The following is a 27135-nucleotide window of genomic DNA, read 5'->3' as shown; positions in this document are numbered from 1 at the left end:
AATCCCTTTAAAAATGAACATTAGATTTGGGCCTTTTTACCACTACAAACTCTTTGGTCCCATTGCTCCTTGAAGCAACGGTAATTTTTGTGAAAGAAGCTTGTATCAAATTGTCCTAAATATGCAGGAAGGTTGATGTCAGTACAGCATAGTCATGGTGGAACTGGTCTATACAAAAGCATCAATCACCTTAGAAACCACATTCACAACAATGATGGATTGTTTAAACCATGTGTTTAAACCAGTTATTTCTCACAACATCTGAACCCAGCAGTCTGGGTTGTTGAGGGACAAACAACCCAGAGTTCTAAGTCAACAACAAACCACAGGTAAAATTGCCTCAGCAATCTGGAGGGCGAGGTTAGGATGTCACACCAAACAATACAGGAACAAGGTTGCTCAACAAAGTGAAGGTAGGACACTTGGGAGAGAATGTACTTGTTCAATTCTGCACATACACAAATAACCCACAATTTAAACAACCTGCTTCTATTATCACATGCAAAACAGATTCTGTGACTTATTATTAGATCCTCTTTGGTATTTATTAGCAAACATGTAACTCAATACCTTATCTGATGTATTTTACTGACTATTGTCCATCTACCAGCTATAAAGGAATGCCCAATCCACTGAAGTAAGGAAGCCAAAATTGTCATACATACTGGCTCATAGAAACTTAAAATACTTGAGCTACAGTTTGATACAAAGCAAGGGCTTAAAATTGTAAGGCCAGCTTTCATGAGTCTTGCTTTGTGAGCAGACATTTTAAATTTTCAATTGTTAGGCAGGATTCAACAAACATCCATCCAACTTCCTCTTAATTTACCATACATTCTGCAGTTTAGCAAATAGTGAAGCTACAGGCATTTTCCCATACCGCAAAACAAATCTGTCAAGAACAGGGTGACTAAATATGCCTCTACTATGATGGAAATTTGACTTCCTCACAGTTCATGTTTGCTTCTACAGTAGTACAAGGTCAGAAATCTGTTCTTTTCATTTTCAGGGAATAATACAACACTATGTTATACATGTCCTCTTGATTAACACGAGTTGCTATAGTTTAATGTACAAACTTGAAAATACACAAAAGTTAGGGAGGTTTTGGCTTCTGTGATTTTTTGAAATCTGTGATCTGTTCAAAAGCCTGTCTGGGTTATACCATAGATATAACTATAAACAGTTATACAATAAGCAGTTGTATTGCAAAGGATCACTCCTGTATATAGAAATAGATAGACGCTGCACCAGGATCTCTGTAAGAAAGACAAGCTGGACCCCTAGAGTTATGCTATTATGTCATGGTGTAGGTACAGGTTTCCCAGATTTTCCCTGATAAGTAAATACTTAGCATAGGTTGTAAGGAAATAATGGAATGTATACTCTGACTATGAACAAAAAATAACCTTAGGGCTTCTAAAATGGCAAAAGGCCACAGACTGTACGGTACTACTTTTCCAGATCTTTTGGCTTCGAAAATCAAAAGAAGGCTTTAAGGACTTCTCTAATGTACTACTGGAAGTGACTCCTACTGCAGCATCACTATTATTAGCTGACATAATGCATGGCCCTTGAAAAAAACCTCGTATCGACTTGGTTACTGACTTAAGTGTCTTCTTATATTGGCCAAGAGAAGAAAAACCTTCCTGCTAGAGGTCATTTGAAAGTGAGACAAAGATATGAACTTTCCTTCATAATTTCTGCTGCCTATATCATACTAGAAGCTAGTTCCTCCCCTCATTTCTTCTTCCCTGATCCCAGCCTCTTGTTATTAGGCCCTTTTTTAGTGGTATCACTGGACAGATACTGCAAATCATTCTTCTTGGTCATACAAGTTTATCTAGATATGTGCCTTTAAAATCAAGTCTCCTTGTTCCTTCTCTCCCAGAAGTGCAACTATTAAGAACCTAGGACCCTCCACCTGGGCCTGTCATGCATCGAAGACATTATTTCCACTGTGAGCACAAAATATAGGTGGTGTGTGCATGCTTCTGTGTACTTGTAAAGATAGAAAAGAGAAGGAGCTAGAAATAGCCATTTCAAGTTTTAAAATGTAAAGGACTTCAACAAGTTACAACTAAGTGCACTTTTCCTGTCCATAGTAAACCAAATCTCATAAAGGTAAACTCAATATTAAGTTTTCCTTCCATAGCTAAACTTTTCCTTTGATGCAGAGGGGGCATTTTAACGATCAAACACACATTCGATTCATACAGCTGTACACAGATACTTTTACACAGATTTTCCTTCTATGTTAATTGACTGTTCATCCAGTCTTGGCATGGGCAGCTTGGATTCTTTATCAAGAGAACACAAACCTTTCTCAGAACATGAGGCCAGCAGAGAACTTCTTTATAAAAGAAAATACATGGACTAGGAATTATGAGAGCTGCAACCTGGCATATCTGGGAGGTACCAAGTTGGGGAAGGCTTCCTTAGAACACCTTAAGCAGCCAAACTTAACCCTTGCTGATTAGTCATAAGTCTTGTCACAACCAACAAAACTAATATTCCAAAATATGGCTATGATGCTCTCTACCTCCTATTGTAACTCCTCTAGAAATTTATAATTAATTGTGAGTGTATGGATTGAGCCACAGTATTCCCAGGTGGATGCCTCAAACTCTGAACTGGAAGAGGTAAGGTTCAGAATTCTTAGCTGTAATGCTTAGGCCAGTGAGCTTTGAGGTAAGTCAAACAGTTTGGTTCAGGAGGGGAGACACAATGGAACAGGGAGGGCCAGGTGGGGAGGGATGTAACTTACTAACTCCAATCGCTTGACATCAGGTCAAAACAGTTAGCCAATGGAATAATGTCTTGTATTCCTACCATCTGGCCCACAAGCAGCAGGAGCCTCCCTGAGGGTGGTACTAACTCCATTTAGTGAGAAAGGGAGGATGGGAATTCAGTTTGGAATCAGCTTCTCAGTCTGAGCAGTTTTCTCTCTCTCTTTCTAATTATCTGGCTCATTAACTTGATGGATGTCTTTTGCTAACAACCTCTGCAGTTACTCTCTTTGTATCACAAAGTCAGTCCTGGATGCCCTGCTTTAACATAATAAAAGACTCCTCTGGGAAGTGAAAGGAGTGAGGTTGGACAGCTCACAACATTGATCAGCTATGAACTACTCATTTGATATGACACATAAATTAAACTAGAAATGCTGCTTTTCTTTGAAACTGGGATGCGAATATTCTTCACAGTCAAAGCATTAAAATTAATTAAGCAACATCCTAAAGTCAAAGGAGATCCAACTGTCCCTCATGTTGCTTAGCCATTTAATTTCCATCATCAGGTATTCCAGGCTGTCTTCAATGTCAATGAACAGGGCCATTTCAAGTTGTGTTACAACAAGCAGACGAGATTAATTAATGAAGCAGTTCCCTACTTACTGTACATGTTCTGACATGACAATTATGTGAAGGGAAAATGTATGTGAAATGCACAGTCTGACTTTCTAGAAGCCTATATTCACTGAGGCAATCAATTCATACGTCAGCACTACATCTCAAAAATCAAAATCAATCAATCAAGATGACTACACACAGAGTCATGCACACCACTCAATGACTACATGAAAGACCTATGAAACAATTGCATTTGCTCAGGTGTCCTCAGGCAAGGGCACAATTTTAACAGACTTACAAACAGGGCAGTGCTATATTGACCTAGCAAGATAAAAAAGATGGACTAAGTAAAACCAACAAATGCATAGCTAAAATTAAGACTCATGAATAATGTTGCTGTAGTGTTAGGAAAAAGTCTGTAAAACTACTGGAATCTGTACTGCAAATAATTTTCTTGGCAAAGGATTATTAAACCTTTGATGATAATTGCATGAATTGAATAAAAATAATATTTCAAATGAAACATTGGTTTTTAAATAAGTGATCTTGCATATATTTCAGTCAGAAAAAAGGCAAGAAGAAACTTCCTCCTGCTCATCAGCTTTATAACCACAGAAACTGCCTATGACTGTGGACAAAAATTATTCAACCTACGAAACTATTACTTTATTAAGATAAAATTGTATTGCTCTTTCACGACTGCTTACACACGCGCACACGCAGATCATCATCCTCATCATGAATCTGTATGGACATACTATTTTGCTAGTTTCTTGCATATTCCCTGGAAGAGCTGATGTATTCCTGTTCCCCTTCTCTTTCAATTATTCTTTAAAGAACATGATAAACCAGGTTTCAGGTTCCATACTCAATTTTATTTTTACCTGGATGTCCTGTGAAATTTCAGCTGTGGGAGGTGGAGGAGATTCTTCACACACAGCCAGGCTCCGAACTAGCTTTAACTTTGAACTTGACTAAAGAAAAGTATTTATAATTAAAAGTCTATAGTTCACAGATGCTTTTCCTCAGTTTAACTTCTGTCAAGCGCATAACAAAACTGCTCATGTTTGAATGCCGACTACTTTCAATACACAATCGTTCATTATTGGAGGGCAAAAGAACAAGCAGTTACAGCTTTGAAGTCATCATGGTATCAGCAGAAAGCAACTTCTGTTAATGGGAAAAAAAACTTTAAGCGAAGAGCAGCACTATTTCCTCTGTCTAGCAACAAGAAGCCACCAGAAATATAAAGGCAAAGCAAAAGCAAACAATTAGGCAAATAAAAAAATCCAAAACAAAACAAAAACATTTGATTGCCAAAGAAATGAAAAACAAAACTGAAGTCAATACATATTTTCACAAAATAGCAAGGCTTCATCAAGCATGAAGACTTCCTTAGCATGCCAGCACACAAGTCTACTGTACCTTTGACCTTTTTCCTGTCTGTCCAAAAGACTGCGCTGGCCGCTGAATGGTGAGCATAACAAAAGAGAGTTTGTATTAAATTTTATGTACTGTCTGGATAAGGCATTACTCCATTCACCAGTGTGCACAGCAGAGAGAAAGCAATTTCATGGTGACCGTTAGTTAAAGGATGATCCCATGAGTAAATGCGAAAGGCATGACTCCCACTTTGTGCTGTTATATGTGTACAAGTTCCTGTTCCTTAGTGAAAATTTGCTTGTAGACAGAAAAGTCACCCAACTGTTGAAGCTGCTCATGGTTTCGGAGAATTAACACTCAAGACAAGTGCAAAGACAGCCCCTGCCAGCCCTGCTCTTTAACCCCATTCAGCTGAGGTTGGGGAGAAGAATGTATGGCCTCCAAAACAAAGCTTATATTCAAATACGCCCTCCAAGCATCTCAGATCAAGCCCAATTGCCAAATGCAAATGCTGCCACTGAGCTACCACTCTTTCTTATGATAAGCATTCTGGGAAATATCTGCTGTTCCTAAAAATGTTCACTACAGATCTCAGTGAGACGTCCATTGAGCACTGCTACAGTTATAAGCAAAAGTATCCTGTTGGAAGCAATTCACCTAAATATCAAAGGACATCTAATAATTCGTCACACTTATGTCATTCGGCATATCCAATTTAGAGATTAAGCTGTTCAGTGACAAGGTAAAAATGTCTGGAAATGGCCCAAGACTCTCAAAGCTAGTCCTATGCACAGGATGGAAATACAAGAGTTTTATCCCACCTCAATGGAAGGAGGACTGCCAAGTCACGATGCAGAAGCTGCTCAAAACTACCTCCCATTAGGAAGAGATTCCAGTTCAACCTGTAATGTTTATAAGTACCTGCCATGCAATTACCCATCGATACCTTGGTGGGAAGCTATGTTGGAACCTCATGTACACTGCTTTGAATTGCACACAAGTAAGGCAGAATGACATTAACAACAAAAAGTTCCCACCACTTAGTAGCAGTGGTCGTGTGGAAACTTGCAACATGATGGAGGACAGCCATACAGTAAACACCAGCTAACCCTACAAACTAGATAGGAAGAGATTAATGTTGGGAAACATTCAGCAGGAATCACCACAGTTACAATATGTAGTTTGCCCCCTGTATCTACTGCAAAGTCACATGGCCCATGTGCCAAGTGTAGCTAGGCACGAGTTTGTCCACCTGCGGTGAGATGGCGATAAATGTCAGCCCTGGTGCAAACACCATTGCTGCACTTATACATGGGGGTAGTGGTGTTGCAATGGGAAGTTTTTGGTTTTGGGGTTTTTTTTGAGGGTGGTAATGAATGGGAAAGCTACATTCTCAATCCCACTCAGTCATGAAACATGCCAAGCTGTTACAAGGTTCAATGAGCCAAGAATTATAAAGCACATTATAAAGTACAGCTTGCACACGGTATCACAGTGCACAACCATTTTCTGTCAAGTGCAACACAAATATAACTTATTTGCCTACAGCCTTCTTAAGCAAAGTATGGCACTTAAATTATATCTAACAAGCAACCATGTTCAACAGCACAAAGAAACGCTCCTTACTCTTACTCTGCTACCAAAAATATGAAACGTTCCTTTCTGTTCTCTACTTCATCCCTAGTTTCTTTAAAAAAATAATTGCCTATGCTGGATTTGATAGGAAGAACAAAATGACAGTAACATTTATGAGATTCTCTTGACCTCAGATATGAACAGTTTAGCTATCCCACTATTGTCAGAAAGCATTCCCCATGACTACTTCTTTCAATGACTTCCAAATAAAGCATCATTCCAAATCATGAAATGACTTGAAGGCTTCAAGCTACAGGAGTGTCAGTCACAAGCTGTTTGTCCTTTATGCTGTGGTGACTGCTATTAAGTGTCCCATGAACAGGGGTCACAATCTGCCACCCAGACAAGATCTTAATTATATCTATGAAATGCTGCAGGTATTTAGTCATTTGATTATAACAGGTACAAGCAGCTTTGCATCTTGATAAGGGGTTATTAGTCTTATCTAGTAAAATTCCTTAGCAAGTTTGTGGATTACTATAATTCCAGCTTGTCCCCGTGCTTCTGAAACTGCTCATTCATCAATATGCTGTTCAAGAAGTATTGTAAGATAGGGCACAAGATCTTCACAGAACTTTTTATAGAATTTGCTTTTGTACTCTATTCCCCTTACCTAATTTCAGTTTTTTTTAATGACAGTCCTGATGTTTTCAGAGATAAGTTCCTCCAAATAAGTTTTCTGGGCTTCTGAGCGCTGCTTAAGTCTCAAGGAATTAAACAGCTCATTAATCTCTCCTGTACCAAGATTGTCTGACTGATATATTTGTGTACAGAAAGTCTGGAAAACTTTATTGATTTTTTCCCCTGTATTTCCACTTTCCCTGACTTGTTTTTAATGGCTGGTATATTGTTCCTGGAACACTTCTTTTTAATGCAAGACGCAAGCATTTGGGAATTTTTAATACCAAATTCATTAAAAGTATCTTTTAAGTTATAATACTGAAGTCTGAATGTGTTCAAGATACACATTCTGTAATTCCACCCCTTCAGTTTGGATATTGTAACATGCTTTGTTGTTATCTATCTGTTTGTATATGTATGCTAGCTTATCAATTTTCCCCAGTAGGCTCTTTTTAGTTTGGAACTTTTGTTTCTTCAGGTAAGAGCCTTTCTTAAGAAAGAGGCCACAAAGGACCACCTTCATAGTGACCCATAACAATGCTCATGACATCTCAGGGTGAGGTATTTATGCTGTCAATGAGATGCTGGTGCAAGAGAAGTGTGGAGTTCACCCTTGAGTATTGCCACATTTCAACAGTAAACTTACAGAGTCGGTATCTAAGGCTACAACAGAACCAATGTCCATGTTCTGGGCTGCTGAGGGCAGTGACTGAGATACTAAGTAATCATCTGTCAGTACATTCAAACATCTAGAAGAGTAGAATGTGTATTCCTATGCAGAGGGATAGTTTCCCTTGCTAGCACAGATCATGCTCTGATCTTACATATAATGATGGCTAATTTCTTGGAGGCAGCAACAGGCTTGAGAGAGCTAGATGAGCAGTTCAGCTCTCCATCTGAAGCAGCATGCAATCCACTCAACCCCATGTACTGTCTCACCAGTTGCAAAAGTCTTCAAGGATTCCGTAAGTGTGTTCAAAGAAGTATCAAGCTTGGTTAGAGGCACTGCAAGAACCCAGTTAGTTTCCTGTCCTCCAATGATACACACACCAGTATGAAGCAACTCTTAGGGTTTATGAGGGCATTCTCTGTCACAAACAACAACATTCAGCAAATATTGTGGCTGTTTTTCGTTTTCTGGAGGAACCATTTGCACAGAATTATTCTCCTAGGAAGGATGAAACATGTTTTACTGCTCTCCTGTGATGTGTCATTTTTAACATGAGATTGTTGAAATTGTAACCTCTCATAGCTTTAATGACTGTCTCTTTATAGCCCATTTCCACTCATACAGAACATTTTAAACTCATGTGTAGTTCTATAAACATCCCTCATATCTTTGTATGAAAACAATGAAAAACCTTCATAATTAAAACAAGAAATTGAAGTATCAGATATCAAAAACATTACAAACATCACAGAGGACAGATTTAGAAATCTCTCATGCCAGTTTGATACAGCACCGGAGTACATGGGGGGGGGGGGAGAGAAGGATACTCTGTGTGTGTGTTGTGTGTGTGTTGTGAAAAACTAAATCATTCCATCTTCCACCTGACTTACATGGCTCTACATCAGTTACATGCTAGCAGTCCACCTTAGAGGCCTTTTCAAGTTACAGCCTAGTTCAGGGGTTGGCAACCCGCGGCTCCGGAGCCGCATGTGGCTCTTGAATGCCTCTGCTGCGGCTTTGTCGCTCGCGTCACAGCCGCTGCCGATCTGAGGCCCGTGCCGGCGCAGCGGCGTGGCCGGCACAGTGCTTGGATAAATCGAAGAAAAGAAAAGTTTCTGAAGAAAACCGAATGTTTAATGGTATGTGGGTAGATTTACTGCTGACGAACATATGGGGTTTGCTGTTTAATGCACACAGTCCTTTAGCACTGACTTTGACTCTTCAGGAAGCTGTTCTCCTATTCAAAACATATGAAAGGAGTCCTACTATCTCTACTGCAAGATTCTGGCTGGTGGGAATTTTCTTTCCCTTACATCCAATGGATTTCAAACTATTAAGGGCTTGTCATTTTAGACTGATGGCAGGACACAGTCTGGTATCAGTCCCATCTTTGAGAAATTTGCTAGCAGACTTATGCGCAGGCAAGTGTAAAAGGATCGTCTTATCGAAGCAGATCCAACTATATCCAATTGATCTAGTTGCGCACATCAAAACAGTTTAAGATGCCATAAGACCAGGTTGAATGATCAGTCTGCTACTATGACCACCTTCAGTTCAGGCATATTATATCACACTGCAGCATATGTATTCTTACTGAATGGACTCATGTGGCCAACAAGCTAAAGAGTCTAGCTGTCCCATAGCATGGATCACTTATTTTTGCAATTTCAGTCACTGGGCAGATGTGAGATCTTTAGCCTAGAAGAACCACAACACATGGTTTCATTCAAATCACATTAAAAGCAGACCCTACCGGAATAAAACAAGTATCTTTTTGATGCCCCCACCATTAAGGGCAAGAACACAGGCAAACAATTTTCTAAAAAATATGCTAGTCCAAGATCAATAGAGTATGAAACATAAGCACAGAATCAACACTGATCCCTCCGAGTAAATTCTGGGATAAAGTCAATGATGTTCTAGTCCTATACTTCCAGAAATTTTAGCAGTCTTTCTATAGATCACAAGTTGCTTTTGGTCAAAAGTTCAATCTAGACCACAAGTTTCCCTTAAAATACTAAAGCCCTTCATGATGGATATAGCTAAAGAAGCTCTTTGTTAAAGGGTAAACTAACACAGAAAAGGCATTTATTTTTAAACATGGTATTTATATTTCGTGAGTAGAAGACAACTTCTACTCATAGAAACTGCCCCACTTTTAGATGTATGAACTTTTGGCAGATGATTTTCTAAAACCAACCTATGCATACCCTGCCCCCCCACCCCAACACACACACACCAAGAAGGTGTATCTAAAGAGAAGTCCTAGAGAATGACCAGATGCAAGGCAGCTACAGTCCCAACATTTTTGGCTGGGGCTTATAGGAGCCTGTCTTGCCTGTTCTTGCTCTGAGAGATGAAAGCCCCCCCACAAGGACAGCATCTCTTCCACAAAATAACAACTAGAACAACTGTATAAACCAAGGCTGGCACAACCAGAATGGAGCAATCAGTTATTTGAACAACAACATTACAAATCCACTCCACATTTTGCCTTCAGAATCAACAAGTCCAATTAAATGGATGCTTTCCATCATAAGAATTCACTCTCCATAAACAAGCCCATTCTTGACCTAAACAGGAGGCACATATGGCAGGTACACGTTCTTCCTTCTGTTACTGTTTGAAAAAGCTAATAAACTCTGTGACTTAAGGCACAAGCAATGGTTACATTTAAGCATGTATTTCTATCAGATGGACAGAATGGAAGCCCAATGTTAGATTAACATTGGATCCTTCACCAGAAGTGCCCCTTTCAAACAATAACAGACTCCTACTGTAAGAAAGCATTATTTAAACAGCAGCACATTGTATCTCCTTTCTGGTATTATAACAAGCCCACTGCAGGAAAAAATGTAAGTTGATAAAGTAAAAGAAAAAAAAAATCCTTGTTTAGGATGCGGTTTTGTCCAGTAAACACTAGTGCATCTTATTTTCCTCAGTGGAGCCAAGACTATAGCCTTACTTGTACATTCAGTTGTTAGGACTGCTGCCACAGAAGTTCAATAACAGATGCAGCCCTGAATTTGGTTCTTCACAACAGTATGGATAAAACAGCAGATGTTTTTGTGCACAAATCATAAAAGCTGACCTGATCAACTATGTTGATGCTGTGCCCTTTTCTATTTAGCATTACCAGAACTTTTGAATGCATTGCCTCGCTATGTAATAATGATTCAAAGGAACAGGCATGTCATGAAATGAAACAATATAAATGTGTCTTGCCAGATGCAGGAGGTACACAAGAAGGCAGACAACTTTAAAAGCTTCCACATTATTAAAAACATCTTCCTTGTTCATTATTTTTAAAATACCATACAAAAAACTTTTATGGAATAATTTGTTTTTCCAACCTTAAGCAAATAAAGTTTTTCTGACAACCTGCCTAGAGTACCTTCAAGCTTGTAACATCTTGTGAAATTAAAATTTCTGTATCTGATATGCTTGGTTTGTAAAACATGCAAGTTAAATCACCATACAGCAACACATGCATGTAGTGCCAAAGAAGTCTAATATAATTTGGTGAACAATGATTTGAAACAAAAGATAAGGAGGATATCAAAATTAGGTTTAGAAAGCAACAGTTTAATTCTGATTAACAGAAAAATGCACAAGACCTATTTTACTTATATGACAAGTTAATGCCTTGTAAGATTCTTGGTAGCAGAGCAATGTTGGAAGCAGGCTGACTATGGAGGTGAATATACACAGCTACAGTTGGGGGAAATAAGTAAAATAAAATTCATTCCTTCTTTGCTTAAAATTGTTGACATCATTAAAATGAAAAAACAAAAGCCTATTCAAGAGAAGCTTGCATATATAATATACTTACCTCAAAGCCTGATGCGATTAGCAAAAGAATTTATCAGCATAACTTATATAATATTTATAACGTATGAGGCCATTTGGAGAAAAAGATGTGCATTTCTCATATATTTTGCAAATACTCTTCCTTATCAGATGGGCAAACCTTTCAGCAGCAAACTAAAAGCCAGGTGAAACTTATCTCTTTCAACCTACATTCTGCAATTATAACAACTGCATATAAATCAACTTTTTGTATAAAAATGCAAAATGATTATCTCCAAAAATTATGACTGGAGGACTACAGTTGCTAAGACACCACAATAAGAAGTATAAAAGAATCAAACAAGCTAATTGGCAATTTCCATATTATGAATGTCATTTGCAATGAAGGCATCTTAAACTGTTTCTACAGGGCAGTAGTTTCCACACAGAACAGATGTGATTAATTCCTCTTAGTAGTTGATTCACTCATATCATAACCTATCCATGATGAACGAGGAAGAGAAATCATAAACATTTTTAGGGCATTACATCCTTGCGATCAAGGTTTGCAATCAATTCCAAATACTACTGCTACCCTAACTCAAATCTACAAAACTGAAAAAATTAAATAATGTGAGTTTTGAATTCTAGGTTACCTCACAATCTCGAGAATAAAATAATATAGTACTAATGATCAAACCTGGGTTGTGGAATTAAATATTAAGGCAGCAGACAGCGTTACTGTGCTTTCAGTACAGTGTGGCCCAAATCAGATGCACAGAAAAGTTGTGTTTACTATCAATTTAGATGCCACTTTCTCCTTTGTCAGCACTCCTGGAATACTATGTCTAATTGTAAAGAATGGAATTAGAAGCCTAACTAAATGAAATAATGTGAATCAATGCACAAGGAAGTCATAACCTGTAAAAACCATTTAGAAACTGAAGTGATAGAAATAGTTGTCTGTCATTCTTCTCACAAACTAAGAGATCAAGGTCCCACAAATTTAGTTGCCATGGTAACCAAGCATTGTTTCTTCTCTGCTCTCATATGAGCTTCAGAGATACTCAGAACCTCAAAGCAGAGAGCAAGGACAAAAGAAATGATCCCGACTTTCTCCTGAAGAACTTGTCTGGGTCAATCTCTGATTTTGCACTACATTTCAGAGGAGGGACGGACAACTTGTGGTCCTCTAGATGTTCTGGACTACTATTCTACCATCCCTATTATTTATTTCCACACAAAATAGTTACTAGTTGTGCTGACTACAGCTTACAGGGAATGACAGGATAACTCATGTGCATGGCTACACATGGTGCACACCTGCTTTAGAAGTACTCTAAGCACCTTCAGAGCTCATTGTTACATCACCTGTCTTCTTTTTTTTTGAACCCTGGAAAGTGCAGAAACAATGGAGGACTGGCAAAGGGGCAAACTGAATGACAACCATAAATAATGTCTAATTACCAATGCCAGTATAGGCAGTTTTTCTGGAACTCTTATGGAGTCAGATTTATCACATTTAACTTGATTACAGTTGATGTTATATAAACATCTAGAGGAGTGAATAAGGCCTAATTGGACTTTTACAACTTGAGGCTTCCCATTTGTCTTTAGAAAGAAAATGGTCCTATTACTCCAGCATGCACCAGCCATTCATTATCACTGTAGGGCTTTTCTCCTCTCTAAACATACATAGCTTTGCACTCTTAATATTTTTACAGCACATTGTTCCTACATAAGATGCTTATGTCACTTAAGGGTAAGATCTATTTGTAACCAAAATTGTGTAGAACATAGCAAACTATTTACAAAAGCAGATTTATGCTGCAATTAAATATACTTTTATCTGGGATTAAGTGGCACTGTACACAAAAGGGAGTACTTCTGAATAGAAACAAATAAGATTTCTATAGGATCCTCTTCCAGGTTTTATGAAGTTGTGCAAAAATGAAATAACAACATGGAATATGCTATAGAATATGGAAAATGTTGTGCCACATATTTGCCTTCCTGCTATTTCTTTTTGTCTTCCAAAACTATCCTTTAATTTTTTTCTCTCTTCCTGGTCTTTCAACCCTAGATACATCAACATCAATGAAAAGTGGCCTTTTATTATCAGAATATACCAGACTGATCATGGTTAAGTGACCACATTGACAGATTTAGCTTTTGGCATGAAAGCCAACATATATCTAATAATGTCAGCCCTGAATTGAAGAGCAGGTGTCAATTCCTTATTAACAAGTGGAAAGTAATTAAAAAGGCGAATATAGTGCTTATGATAATTAGTACATAGGAAGAGTCTCCAGAGGTCAGGAAGGAAAAAGGACAAGCTTTTTAACCTCCTTCATGGAGTCAAGCATTTACTTGTCTTTGTATTTGCCTTTGCACTTATTGTCTGAAATGCAGCAGGGGAGGAAAGAGAGGAGGAATTTTGTAATAAACAAGGTGAAAAAATATCAGTTATGAGGCCATGTAATATAAATGCAAGTCTTTAAAATTGTGGGATTCTTCCCAGTCAGCAACAGTTATGAGAGAGAGAGAGAGAGAGAGAGAGAGAGAGAGAGAGAGAGAGAGAGAGAGAGAGAGAGATTGATTCTTTACTCACATACTTAGATGCTTGAATAAGCTATGAACAATGGAAAAGAGTTCTATGGTTTGTTATTTAAGTCTAGATGCAGGAGAAGGAAAATGCCACCTCCTATCCCTCCTTGAACCTTTGTCTATGCAGGACAGTTTGGAAGGGGGCTTGATATTCTTTTTCAGGTGGACAGCAGTTTTGAGAAGATTAGAAACAGTATCTCCTGCTTCCTCTTACCTTTACAATTTGTCACAGATAAGGAGAGCCAGTGTGGTATAGTGGTGAAGAGCATGGGACTGGGACTCAGACGATCTGAGTTCTAGTCCCCACTCAGCCATGGAGCCAACTGGGTGACTTTGGGCCAGTCACAGACTCTCAGCCCAACCTACCTCACAGGGTTGTTGTTGTCGGGATAAGATGGAGGAAGAGAATGATGTAAGCTGCCCTGAACCCTTTGTAGGAAAAAGGCAGGATATAAATCGATAAATAAATAAAATAAAATAAAATAAGAATCTCTGCCTTTCCGTAAATCCTCTGCATGTGCAGAAGTTTGTCTGTGTGGCAGAGCTAGTTGGTAGCAAGGACAAAATAAGAGGTTTGGCTAGGAAGATAAACCAGTATTTACGGACTCCTGTAGACAATGTGGGATGGGGTCCTGCCACTAGAAAAAGTAGGAGGAATTGAGATGACCACAAATATTCCACTAGAGGCTTTTGCAATAAATGCCTTAATTCAGGCAAAAGCATTCAGCCATTTTAGAAAACCAGATATACAAAACCAAATCCTATTTTCAAAAAGACACAGGCTAGTGAAACACAACTAATTTTCTAATGCTAAAAAAAAAGAAAGGTAGATAATAAAACATCAGATCTGTAAACATCTACTAAGTTAAACAACTTTTACATTTGAGACCAACAACACACACTTGGAAAGAAGCACAATCACACTCCCAAATATACAAAATAAAAAGGGTTATCAAATCGAAAATGGATAGAATTCATCAAGATCTTTGTAGCATTTTGTATCCTCTAACTTTTCTAACATGTGAAAACAATGAATTTACGCCCTAGATATTTTATCAAGTAGCAAACAACTACAAAATTAAATGAACTATCGTCCTTTTTGTTATCTTCCGTATTATTTTATAACTATCTAATAAAATGAAATATCAATGTGAAACAAAAGTTATATTGCTACCAAAATGCACCATTTCTGTCTTAAATTGACTAGCTTAAGGTCCATTCAAAAACACCTGCAAGCAGAGCAACAAAGAAAGAATGAGGAAAAACAAAAGGGAAGGAACAGAGAAATTATACATGTACTTTTATTTTTTAAAAACTCTGTTGAAATTGATTCACACATGATACTAGCAAGTAAAAATGAGTTTAAGAAAATACAGTAGGACTAAGAAATTCACTGTACAGTAGGTTCAAAATAAGAAGGAAGAAATTTCTTACCTGCACATCACTTTTATTATCAGTACACCTTTCATCCTTTTCTGCTTGAATTTGCTCATGGATTTCTGATTTTATGAAGTGTTCCACTGCAGTATTGTCTTTAACTTCTGCTTCTGAACCTTTCATTGTATCACTTTCCTCCTTTTCAGTAACAGTATCAGTCATCCTCATTAGAAAGGGTTATTTTAAAAATCTAAAGGAAATGTAGAGCCTTTAGAAGAAGAAAAGGGCATTATAATTATCCATGTTATCTCAAGTCAAACAATAACTAAAAAGAACAGTTTCAAAAGACCTTTCTCCGTGAACATACTTTCTTTAGTGAGTCTAGCACACCATGAATGACCAGAGATTCCCAAGTCCCTTTAAGGTCAAAACTGAAGCTGAAAACTTGGGTGAAATGTATTAAACTTATTTTAAAAATACACCCTGAACATCTTTGATTAAAATTCTGATGCTATCTTCCAAACAAAATTTCTGAGTTTCATACAAGAAAATATCATTTACATTAAATATTATCTATATTATTATTTCTCCTAAAAATGCAGGGTTTACCCCAGACTGAATCCTCTAGGAACAGAATGGCTTCTTTTATAGAAAAAGAAGATGGTACCATTTTTATTTTATTTTTTTTGCCAATTTCCCTTGTACTCCACAGCTGTCCTCTACAACACACTCACTTCCCATGTTGTTCCAGAGAGTCCCTGGCCCTTCAGAGGAGCCTTTAAGGGGATACAGTATGGGGGATACAGAAGGGAGGAATTGACCTAACTCCTTCTTGCAACACAAGGAAAATTCTGTTGAGAGCAAGCCTGACTCTACCTCACAGTATTTAAAATCAGACAAGTGATCAAGAGAGACTCTGGGTGAGTTCACATGGCATGCTGGCACACACTGGTAATAAGCCACAGTGGATTGGTTGCCGCAAAAACAACCCTCAGTGTGCTCAATAGACAATTGGGCTCACTATGGGTTGTTACCCAATCCTCGAGCTGGTATCCCAGGCAACTTGTAGCTAAAGCTGCTTTGTCTTTTCCCTGCTGTGATTGCACTCCCTTTTCACTCAACATGTTTTTTCTCTCTGCTTTTTTAAGGAGCGGGTCTCCCCCCCCCCCCCGCAATCTCCAAGTTGCCAGCCTGTCACAGCCCCTTCAAAGTGCCCAAGCAACACATCAATGGGGCTGTTTCTGGTTCAGCATCAGCCAAGAAATGGGCACTGGCCTGCTTTTTCCAAGCAGAATGTTGGCCACTTCCTGGTAAGTTACTTGGGTTCAAGAGATACAACAGCCCATCTTGGATAAAATAACCCCCAGGACAAGCCATGGGTTGTCAAAGTGGCATGTTCCCCACAATCAAGTCACTGAACAGGTCTCAGTTCATACAACAAAGGACCATGGCTTGTCACCCATGACCATGCAAACCATGACATTTCTTCAACTTCATGGTCAAGTATTAGGAATGAGCTTGCAGAATCATGCTTTCCTCTACCCTCAAAAATAAATTTGCATAACATACCATTGTCTCAGCAGTATGAGTGTTAACATAAAGCATTAATGTTTCAAAAGTGGATTTCAAATCCTTTTTACAAGAAATTATGGCTAACATTAACTGCAGTTAACACTGGTTCCAATTTTATACAGCAGTGCTGGGCATACTTACCTTGGATTAATTCTCAATGAACATAGTGGAACTTACTTCAGAATAAACCTGCTCACTTAATTACAGTAAAGATCAGCAGGAGCAGTCAAACACAGGCTAGAAGCATGCAATTCTGTAATGCCCAAATTACAAAGCTTATTATGGCCTTTGACATTATTCACAGTATTTATTTTTCTACTGAAGTTAATTAGCCACATGTAAAAAGAAAAGGGAAGAAAGGCCCAAAGAAGAGAAACTATTGGAGAAAGGAATTTCTAAAGAGGAGTGATAGTATAAGGAAGTTAGTACCAATTTTCGAAGCAAGGAAGAACAAACATTCTCACTGACAAATGTAACACGACAGGGCTGCAAGTCTTCATAGTTGGAGCAAATATCTTCTCTGATACAGCAACAAATGTACTACAAATGTAGCCCCTCAGAACAGGGGTCCTCAACCTTTTTCAACAGGGGGCCAGTTGAAAGGTGCTGGTGGTGGGCACGGGCTGCCAAGGTGGTGCTGGTGGGGATACATGGGCCAGTGAGGGGACAGGGGTGCATGCGCAGGGGGTGTGCATGCAGTGAGGCGGGGTGGGGGGGTGCAGGGCAAGGCAGTGGCTTGCTCGCACAGAAATTGTTTTCTCCAAGTGAGTCCAAAACGATCTCCACGCAAGCAAGCAAGCCATTGCCTCACTGCGCGCCCATGGCACATCCAAAACCTCTGAGGTAGGCCGGATAAAAGGGCATGGCGGGCCAGATCCGGCCTGTGGGCCGTAGTTTGAGGACCCATGCCTTAGATACTACCAAAATTTTATAATGTGTGTTTTAACTAAGATTATTTTATATGGATATTTTAACTTATTGTTTTATCTATGTTGTAAGCCGCCCCGAGGCTTCGGCGAATGGGGCGGCATAAAATGTTTTAATAAATAAATAAATAAATAAAATTAAGTGCAGATCACGGGGCTGGCAATTGCGGGACTAGTTATGGTTCTTCTACACATTTCAATCTTTCAGAATAATATCTTGAACACACTCACTAGGCAGTAAGGAGAAAGAAAGGGGGATTTTTGAGTAAATAGACATGGGACTATATTCTGAACCTCTTATACCGCTTATAAAAAGAACTACATAATCAATGAACGTTTGGTATTACTTGCCTGTTGTATCCTGTAGATCTGTGCCTGTGGTGTTCCACGAAAATAAAATAAAATAATCCAAGGATCTTTTGCACAGTTGTCAACCAAGATGTCAGTTGTGATGAACCATCTGGAATCTGGAAGGAGTCCCATGTCCTTATCACCATTGAAAACCCCTGGACTGTGTTATATTGTGTGGCATCAGCAATACCATCCCTTTTAAACACCTAAAATATGTTTTAAAAAGTTATCAAGAGTGTTTTTAAGGCCATTATTAATTCACTCTCCACATCCTGATGAATAGTTTTCCCTTAGGTTATACATTTCCCTCAACTTTTCCATACTAAGTTATAGTTACTAATGAACCTTAACAAAGTGACATTAAAATTTCAGTCAGTTTTGTAATTCTTATTGCTGAAGTCAACTAGTAACACAATTTTTGCTACAGTATCTTACATCTTTAAACTTCTTTGTTCTGGTGGGATTTTTGGCAGATTTAGGGGGAGATGAGCGAAATGTTATGGTATATTGACTACATTTTTTAGGAAACTCCATATAGGTCTTCATTTTAGAGAAAGGAATCCAATTGTACATCATCAATTGGAATTAATCTGGCACAGCTAGAGCAGTGAAAGACTGGTATATGAAGCTGTTTGACAGAAATGAATGTATTTATAAGTAACAAATACACATTAGCTGATTAATTTGTATTTCTGCGGTCCTAGGACAAATGCAGAGTTGGAAACCCAGTATGGTCCATGAATCCCACAAGAACACAAAAGATTCCAAACACCTGTCCAGAACAGAGAATCTATTAACTTGCTTTAAGCAAGATACATCTGCAATCCTTCAAAGTGACATGAATGGAGATCTCATGGTCATGATTCTAGTCTTTCTCTGTTATGTTTATGTCCCACCACATTTCCATAAATTCAATGTAGTGTTTCAGCCAATCACAAACTGTGTAAGTTAGGTGAGGGCAGAAACTGTGGAGTTAAGGTAGCACAATGAGCTCTATGGCTGTAGAGAGATTTGAATCTAGGTTCCCAGCATCTAAGCTCACTATATCAGAGAGCTTCATACACAATCTCTCATATTAAAACATCTATTCTGTGCTCAAAGAACTCCGAGATGGACATTTATTTTTCTTCAGATAAATCCTATTTAGATAAAGCTTCATTTATTATTTTATGCCATGGGAGCTCTCAAGGGTATAATTTGTGTGCCCAATCACATCTTGCAGGGTGGGTTAACATGTGGTATCAATCTAATAAAAAATCTGAATACAAGGAACAGTTTTATCATTTTGCCTAAGGAAGAAATAGAAGAACGGCTGAACCAGACAAGAAGCTATCCGGTCCAGCAATCTGCCCAACAGTGACCAACCAGCTGCTCACGAGAAGCCCTCATATACCATGAGTGTAACTGCACCCCCCTGCTTGTGTTTATGAGTAATTGGTTTACAGAGGCATACTCCCTCTGGCAACGATGTAACATATGGTGATCATGATTAGAAGTCAACGATATCCTCCATGAACTTGTCAAAAGCCATTTGAGTCAATGCAAGGTCAGCACAAATACACTTTCTGAACCCCTTTGACAGCTAGAACACTAACACACATAGTCCCTGAGTTATGAGCAACCCGTACTTATGAACTGCTATAAAGTCTGTTAATTTAAAAAATTGCTGTGGAAAATCATCATCATCATCATCATCAGAGAGAGAGAGAGAGAGAGAGAGAGAGAGAGAGAGCGAGCGAGCAAAAGATTATGGAGGTAGGTCTTGCCTTCCTGCCCTGCCCATTCAGAGAGGGAAATCTGTCCAACATTTCCTTGCTGCAAAGAGGTGGTGTTGATGAATTTGGGGGGAGGAATCATGGTTTTTCCATTTTCACAGGGATCCTGTGCTCCTAACTCCCATGAATGTGGAGGGCATGATCCAACTTACATACAAATTTGACTTAAAGACAAACTTACGTCTTCTCAGGGGCAGAACTTGTTCATAACCAGGGGACTACCTGTATTACAATATTGGAAGGACATTTGGCCATCTGCAGTAACACAATGGTTGGAGATTTTAATGAAACTTCCAAATTTTGAATGGATGGGTTGTAGACATAATTTACAAATGAACAAGTATATAGACATTTGTACTACCTTTGTTGAAGTTTATGCATAATCACATTTACCAATAGTTGCTACATAAAATATAGTGTTATGTACAACACTAAATCTTATATTAAATGTTATGTCAGAAAATTAAACTTGACTTTGTTCATCTTTTCCCCACTGTTGCTGTTTAGGCTTTGTTCTGAAACTTCCAATACAATAAAAATAAAAAGCCATCTACCCTGGTGGAGACTGCTATGTCATGTGATAACTGGTTCTACTATACTTCCTTTTCTCTGTCCTTTATCGCCCACGATTCAGTTTCATGGGGTAACTCTACAGTCTAGTTTATGAGGGAGTAAACTTCTACCACTTTCTCTACACCATACCTCCTTTTTGTACCTCTATCATGTCTCCTTCCACCAACCCTTTTTCTACACAAGATGTTGTCAATTTTCCTCACAAGAGAGTTACTCTAGCCCCTCGACCACTGTGGTTACTTCTTTTGACACTTTTTCCTTATGGTAACATTTTTGAGGCACTGTGACAGATATATACACCATGTTCCAGATGTGATCATACTACAGATTTGCATAAGGGCAATATGACATTGGCAGCATTATTTTCAATTCATTTCTAATTATGCCTAAATGGAGTTGGCCATTTCCATAGCAGCAAACAGCATTTCCTGGCTCAATATTTTCATTAAGCTATTCATCACAAGCCTATGATTTGCCTCTTAGTCAGTCACTGGCAGCTTGGGGCTCATCAGCATACATGTGAAGTTGAGCTTCTTTGTTTGACTGGCTTTTGTGCAAACATGCATCAGTCTACAGTTGCTTCCACTGAACTACATCCACCCATTCTGGAGAGAGTCTTCTGAAGCACCTTGTAATCCCTCTCTTTTACAACACTATATATAACAGGGGTGGCCAAATAAAGGCTTGGGAGCTACATGTGGCTCTTTGAGTTTATTTTGCAGCTTGTGATTTGCTGCCCACAGGTGCCTGCTCACTGCTTTGGTGCCTATGGGCATCCACTGGCTGCTCTAAAGCATTTGACATTCACCATATGTGGCTCTTCTGTTGAGCAGGTCCAGCTACTCCTACTATATAATTTGTTCTTGTCAACAAAATTGTCAATTCCTAATTCCAGGTCTTTTATGAACAAGTTACAAACCTTGTATGTCTCCTGCACTGTGAGAATTGGCAATTTATTCCTACTTGCTACTTTTTGTTCTTAGGCAGTTACCAATTTATAATTATAATATGTATTATTACATTTAAAACTGCCCAACTAGCCCATAGGGACTCTCTGACGACATTTTTCCTTTGCAACCTTCACTGCACCTGAATAAATGTGACAAAACACCAGTGTTCAACTATATCTACTAGGAGTTTATCCTCTTCTATTTTCAAGCCATCTCCTATTTTACTGCTCTCAGCTCTAGAGTAAATCACAGCCAGCTGTACTCTGCAGAAGTTGCTTAGGAGCAATCATACAAAGTGCCCAAGTCATTTCTGCATTCCACAGATTGACCAAGATTTTGACAGGTGAGCCAGCCAGAACCCTACCTCCAGCAAGTGTTCTAGAAACCATTCGCCTCTGGGAGTGGGCCATCATACTAGGTCCCTCACCTCTGCAGAGAGGAAAGACTGCCATAAGACTAAATCTCAGCAGACCACAATAAAAGGACTGATTTTAAAAAAACCCATTTTTGGGTCACCATTTCTATGTGGAGCTGATTAAGCCAGGTTTAGAGCATGCCCTAATACATGCTTTGAGCCCATGTGCAGCTGAGACAGCCCCATGGTTGTCACTGGTCCTAAATACGGCACCCACAACATGAATGTTAACATCCCCAAGAACCAACAGTGCAGGGGACCTCAAAAAACACACCCAAGGCCTCCACTGTCAGTTCAGATCGAAATACTGCTCAGCAGCAGCATGGGTGGTACACCAACAAAACCCCCAATCTGTCCAGCAGCTAGCCTACAAGGGAAGATAGAATTCCCATAAATAACAGAAATCCCACCCCATCTCTCTCAAATGCACTCTAATGCATAGCCAAGTGCCCTGGTTGGCACAGTGGGAGAGACCAACGCATTTGCACACATACTACAAATCCAGTCTAAATCATACACTGCAAAGGGCCCATTTAAAAGAGTTTCCTAAAAACAGGCTCCTTTGATTATGCCTTACATGGATTCCCCACATCACATTTACACACAGAAGGAAGCTATATGTCTTATGAACAGGACAAGGCCACTGGGATTTTAACAGCTTTATACAGGTGGACTGCATTTACCCAGCAACAAAATGTGATTTGCCTGGCCAAAATATGACCACAGCTAAAGGAAGAAGGCTTTGGAAATATTCTAGTCCTTTTGAGCTGCAATGTTACTAACACTGAGATGTACTGAAGGATCAATGCACACAAAGGCAAGAAACTACAATTACTGTGCAAAGAGAAACAAAACAAAAACTGGAAATGTATCACCCAGTAGAGGGCAGTAAAATTCTTCCAGCATTCCAAATATACAGATTGGTAACTGCTAATCAGAAGTCAGAATTCCAATAGTTCTGAAACACTGAAATAGCTACCCAGTCTTTGTGACCTCCTTCCAAAATTGGGATTCAACATGCACAACTATTTTACCTTTACTAAATAAAGGTCATACTGCTGATTACAGAAAAATACAGAAAAGATCTGTCATCTATGTACAGAAATGCATTTATCAGTAACCCAAGTATACTTCAAAATTGTGTTTGCACTTACAATTAAAATTCCAAATTGATATAGAGTGTGACTTACTTTTGAACTAACATGCTGATGTTTGGGAGTTCAATAATGTGTGTGTGTATTACACACACACACACACACACACACCAATTTGTTAAACTACTTAAGAGGTTTTTTTTAAAAAAAAATCAAGGCATTATAAGACAAATGTAAATTATACAAAGAAGTTCAGAGTGGTAAAAAGATAAGTGGCTGTGGATTGTTTTTAAAATGTAAGCAGAACCAATATTTTCCTCTTTGTTTAAAAGAAGCAAATTGCGTGAGAGTTGCTACAACTCCCAGCCAGCCAATACTTCTGTTGATAATATTTCTGTTGATAATCTACAATGCAAGCAAACAAGCATCACTCTGCTACAACTTGCTCCTCTCAAGAATGTTCTCTCCAATATATAAGAAACATACCTCTTTTCTAAAGATCAAGGAATAACATTCCAACTTTTAATTTCTGACAGATGACTGAATTCATTTATAAAGCGAATTTAAAGATCAACCAGAACAAATGCTTTAGTGTCTCCAAGTGACTCAGTTTAGTGACTCAGAGCTGAAACCTCTAAAAACAGGGTACATGTAAAATGCAATCCATTTCTCTATCACTATTCTACATGCACTTAATAAAAAGCAATTCGACAGTCTCATCATATGAAGGGTCATAACCACTTCCAGCATTAAAAAACTTTGTAACCTTGTATACCGTCTGACTTCATTTACTGGAACTAAAATTCCTTTCTGCTTATGAAGTTCATATTTATATTCTCAAACCCTTTTCAGAATGGTATTTATGTTTAGATCATTAAGAAAAGTATACAAAATGTCTTTAGAAATAAATTGTGTCCTCTTAATTTTTATCCATTAGTTGACCAAGTAATTGTTTGGCTTCTCTTTATCCCAAAGAGAGGCCGATCATTAGATCAATTAGTTTAATAAAACGAACAATCTCTGTCTCCAAAATGCTCAGCCTTCAAATCCTCTCTGCAGAGCTAACCAGTTCAGCCAGGGAGGCATGCCTGCTTTCTCTCTCTTGGCTATTTGCTTCAGTAAAATGGTACTAGGTCTGTCCCCTAATGCAAGGACGTAAAACAGGCTTCCCCAACCTGGAGCTTTCCTTTTTTTGTTGAACTGTAGCTCCCATCAGCCCCAGCCAGGACAGCCAATGGTCAGGAATGCTGAAAGTCCAACACATGGGAAGGGCATCAAGTGTGTGTGTGTGGGGGGGGGGGAGGGTTGCACATACAGTGACACAGGTGCACTTGGCTGCTCCATATTTAAAGAGACAGCAGCATACAAAGGGCTCAGTCAAAGGCTTGCTGGAACCCAGTTACAATTCTATCAAAGGCTGCAATTAATCAGGCAGTGGGGTTCAAATCCCAGTCCCATGACTGTGTCTGTTTTAAAGCAATGATTAACCACCCTCTATGCCTACATAACAAACCATAATGTTCTGCATGCATGTTTTTCAAAATAAGACCCACGTAACCTGGAAGAAGCTGAATCACTATCCATCGCCTTAAGTGCCATACTATTTTCAATTTGATAATTGTAGTTTACCACAGCATTTAAGAAATTATCTTTCAAAGCTGTATAAGTGCCTATGAGTCATCATGCCAAAAAAAATACTGCACTATTGTTATCCCTGTACTAAAATGCATCAGAAGCAGAATATATTACATGGAGAACATTAAACCGTCTAGACACATTAGACAGAAAAGCACACCAGCCCCCCCCCCACTTTAATGAAAAAAGGCACACAAAGCACATGGAGTACTGTAAGACATTCAAAATCTCTGCTTTCTTTTTGGAAATCTACAACATCCTTTTGGAAATCTACAACATCCTTTTGCTCAGGTCAGATGTTAAGAAGGGTTATGATGACTGCTCTCTGAAATGTTCCTTGTTTAAAAATATCACTATATTTTAATAGGGGAAGTAAAAGATACAACAAATACTGTTATAGATCTGCAGCCTTTGGCCTATGATCAATTCAATCCACTCTGTCAATGCTTCACTGTTACTTGAGCCCTGGAAAGATGGGACAGCAAAACATGACAGAGAAGCCAGCTTGTACACCCTAAATACAATATTTAGGTTTTCCTGTAGTTTAGGAAATGACATATTCATAAGTCATGTTTTTATGGTATGATTCCCAGTTGCTGAATGTTTTTACAGAGAAAAATTAAAAGTGATCAAATCTCCATCTTTTTAGGGAAAACCACAGATAATTTGTCATAATATACCTGTTCACACAAAACTGCAACAAATCATGGGTTAATTGACCTATGATTTGCTAGAGTGCATACCAGGCATGCTTTGTTGCCTTAAATATTCAACTTCTGATTGGGTGGATCAGAGTTACTCAGTGAAATCTGAACAGGAATTCTATAGCTTAACTGCAGATTAAACAACCTATTATTAATCTCCAGTTAAGAGCTAGGTTAACTACTGATTAACCCATAGTTAACCCATGATTAACCTATAATATCTAGTTCAGACGTCATGTAGCAACCCAACTGACCTGTCTGTGGATTGAGTGTTCACAATGGGCATAGAATATACAAAGCACTGGACATGGCAGATCTGGGGATAATTAATACAAGCCTTGCTGCCACCGTATGAAACCCTAGGCCATTATCTAGTCTGCAGTGCAGGATCTTCAGTACCCAGCATCTCCAAGTTAGCTAGAAAAACTCTGGTCTGAAACCTTGGAGAGCTGCTGCCAGTTTTCATCAACACACTGGGTGAGATGGAACAGTGGTCTGATTTACAATGATGCAATTTTCAATGCCCCTGCTATCAACAGCAGCTGGAAGTAAATCAGGCTGCCTTCCTCTGAAGATCTTGTTGTCAAAGCAGTCCCAAATCACCTCTCAATTTCCTGCAAATGTCTCTTTTACACATGGCACTTTTAGACCCACACACACCTGGAACCAAATTGATCCTGCTTCATAATTGCTGTAAAAATGAAGTTGTTACTATCTTGCTTCTATGTTAACCAAAGGTACAATTAAAATGATTGGTGGAACAATTTTGGCAAATCATGTTTATGCGGGCTTAGTAGATAAAATCTAAGTATAAAACCAGCTCTTTCCTTGACTAGACAAATGCTTTAATGTAACTTACTGTTTGATTGGTAAGTCCTTCAATATCATTAATACTAATCTATTTCCTAATTAGCTACAAAGCTTAGGTAAGACTGTGCTACTCTCCCAACTGCTTCACCACAGTTCAAAGCAGTAACCATAGAAACAAGAACAGGAAAATGATAAAAATCTAATTATTCATTACACTATAAATAACTCTTTCTAGAAAAAGCAAAGGAGAACATTTGTACTTAAGCATTTTTACTTCCTTTTCCATTCCCTTTAACAGGCATTCAAGCCTATGCATGCTCTCTCTGTTTAGAAATGAAAAGGTGCTACACAAAAATAAGTCTGTTGTTTCTACATGATACAGGAATTCCATAGGATACAGAAAAATATATGTTTGCACATTAAAATAATATCTTTAAATAAAATATTTTATTCGTAAGCTTCTTAGATATACCAAATGTTGAACAGGTAGTCAGGGGGAGACATGGAAACTAGTTTGCTCACAACCCTAAAATAAGATAGGCAACCTAATATCTCCCAGCAAATTGTTTTGGACTACAATTCCCATCAGCCTTAGCAAGCATGGCCAGTGGCCAGGGTTTAAGGAACTTGTAGCTCCAAATGTTGGAAATATACTGGGTTACCTAGCCTTTCCTCATCAGGTAACAGTGAAAATAGAGTGAATAAAGGTTGGGAGAACATGTGCCACAAAGTTTTTAAAACAACAACCAATCTTCTTGCTGCTTATAGATATACAATTCAGAAAGAAAGGGAAAATGTATATTACACAGGGGGAAAAGAACAAATAGATTAAGATGCTACTTAACATTCACATTAGCTGTAGTTAAGCAGACTAAAGATTTTCTGTATCTATGTTGAA

The 27135-nt window shown here is 38.5% G+C and overlaps 1 protein-coding gene across 9 annotated transcripts in view; it reads right to left on the bottom strand.

Moving 5' to 3' along the window:
- The window catches only part of R3HDM1 (R3H domain containing 1), a 91909-nt gene that overhangs the window by 49492 nt on the left and 15282 nt on the right, over positions 1–27135 (bottom strand). For 7 of the 9 annotated variants that reach the window (XM_044438097.1, XM_044438096.1, XM_044438100.1 and 4 more), the window contains 4 exons: positions 18282–18487; positions 15490–15700; positions 4776–4817; positions 4235–4324 (listed from right to left, as the gene is read on the bottom strand). In XM_044438097.1, coding sequence (XP_044294032.1) covers positions 4235–4324; positions 4776–4817; positions 15490–15660 — 303 coding nt within the window. In that variant the 5' untranslated portion in view covers positions 15661–15700; positions 18282–18487. The remainder of the gene's footprint in view (positions 1–4234; positions 4325–4775; positions 4818–15489; positions 15701–18281; positions 18488–27135) is intronic. The other 2 variants (XM_044438101.1, XM_044438105.1) reach the window with 1 other exon arrangement.

This window comes from Varanus komodoensis, unplaced genomic scaffold, assembly GCF_004798865.1.
Source record: "Varanus komodoensis strain SLA01 unplaced genomic scaffold, ASM479886v1 scaffold32, whole genome shotgun sequence".
NCBI lineage: Eukaryota > Metazoa > Chordata > Lepidosauria > Squamata > Varanidae > Varanus > Varanus komodoensis.
Note: the sequence above shows the minus strand (reverse complement) of the source record. Positions and strands in the feature narration are given on the sequence as shown.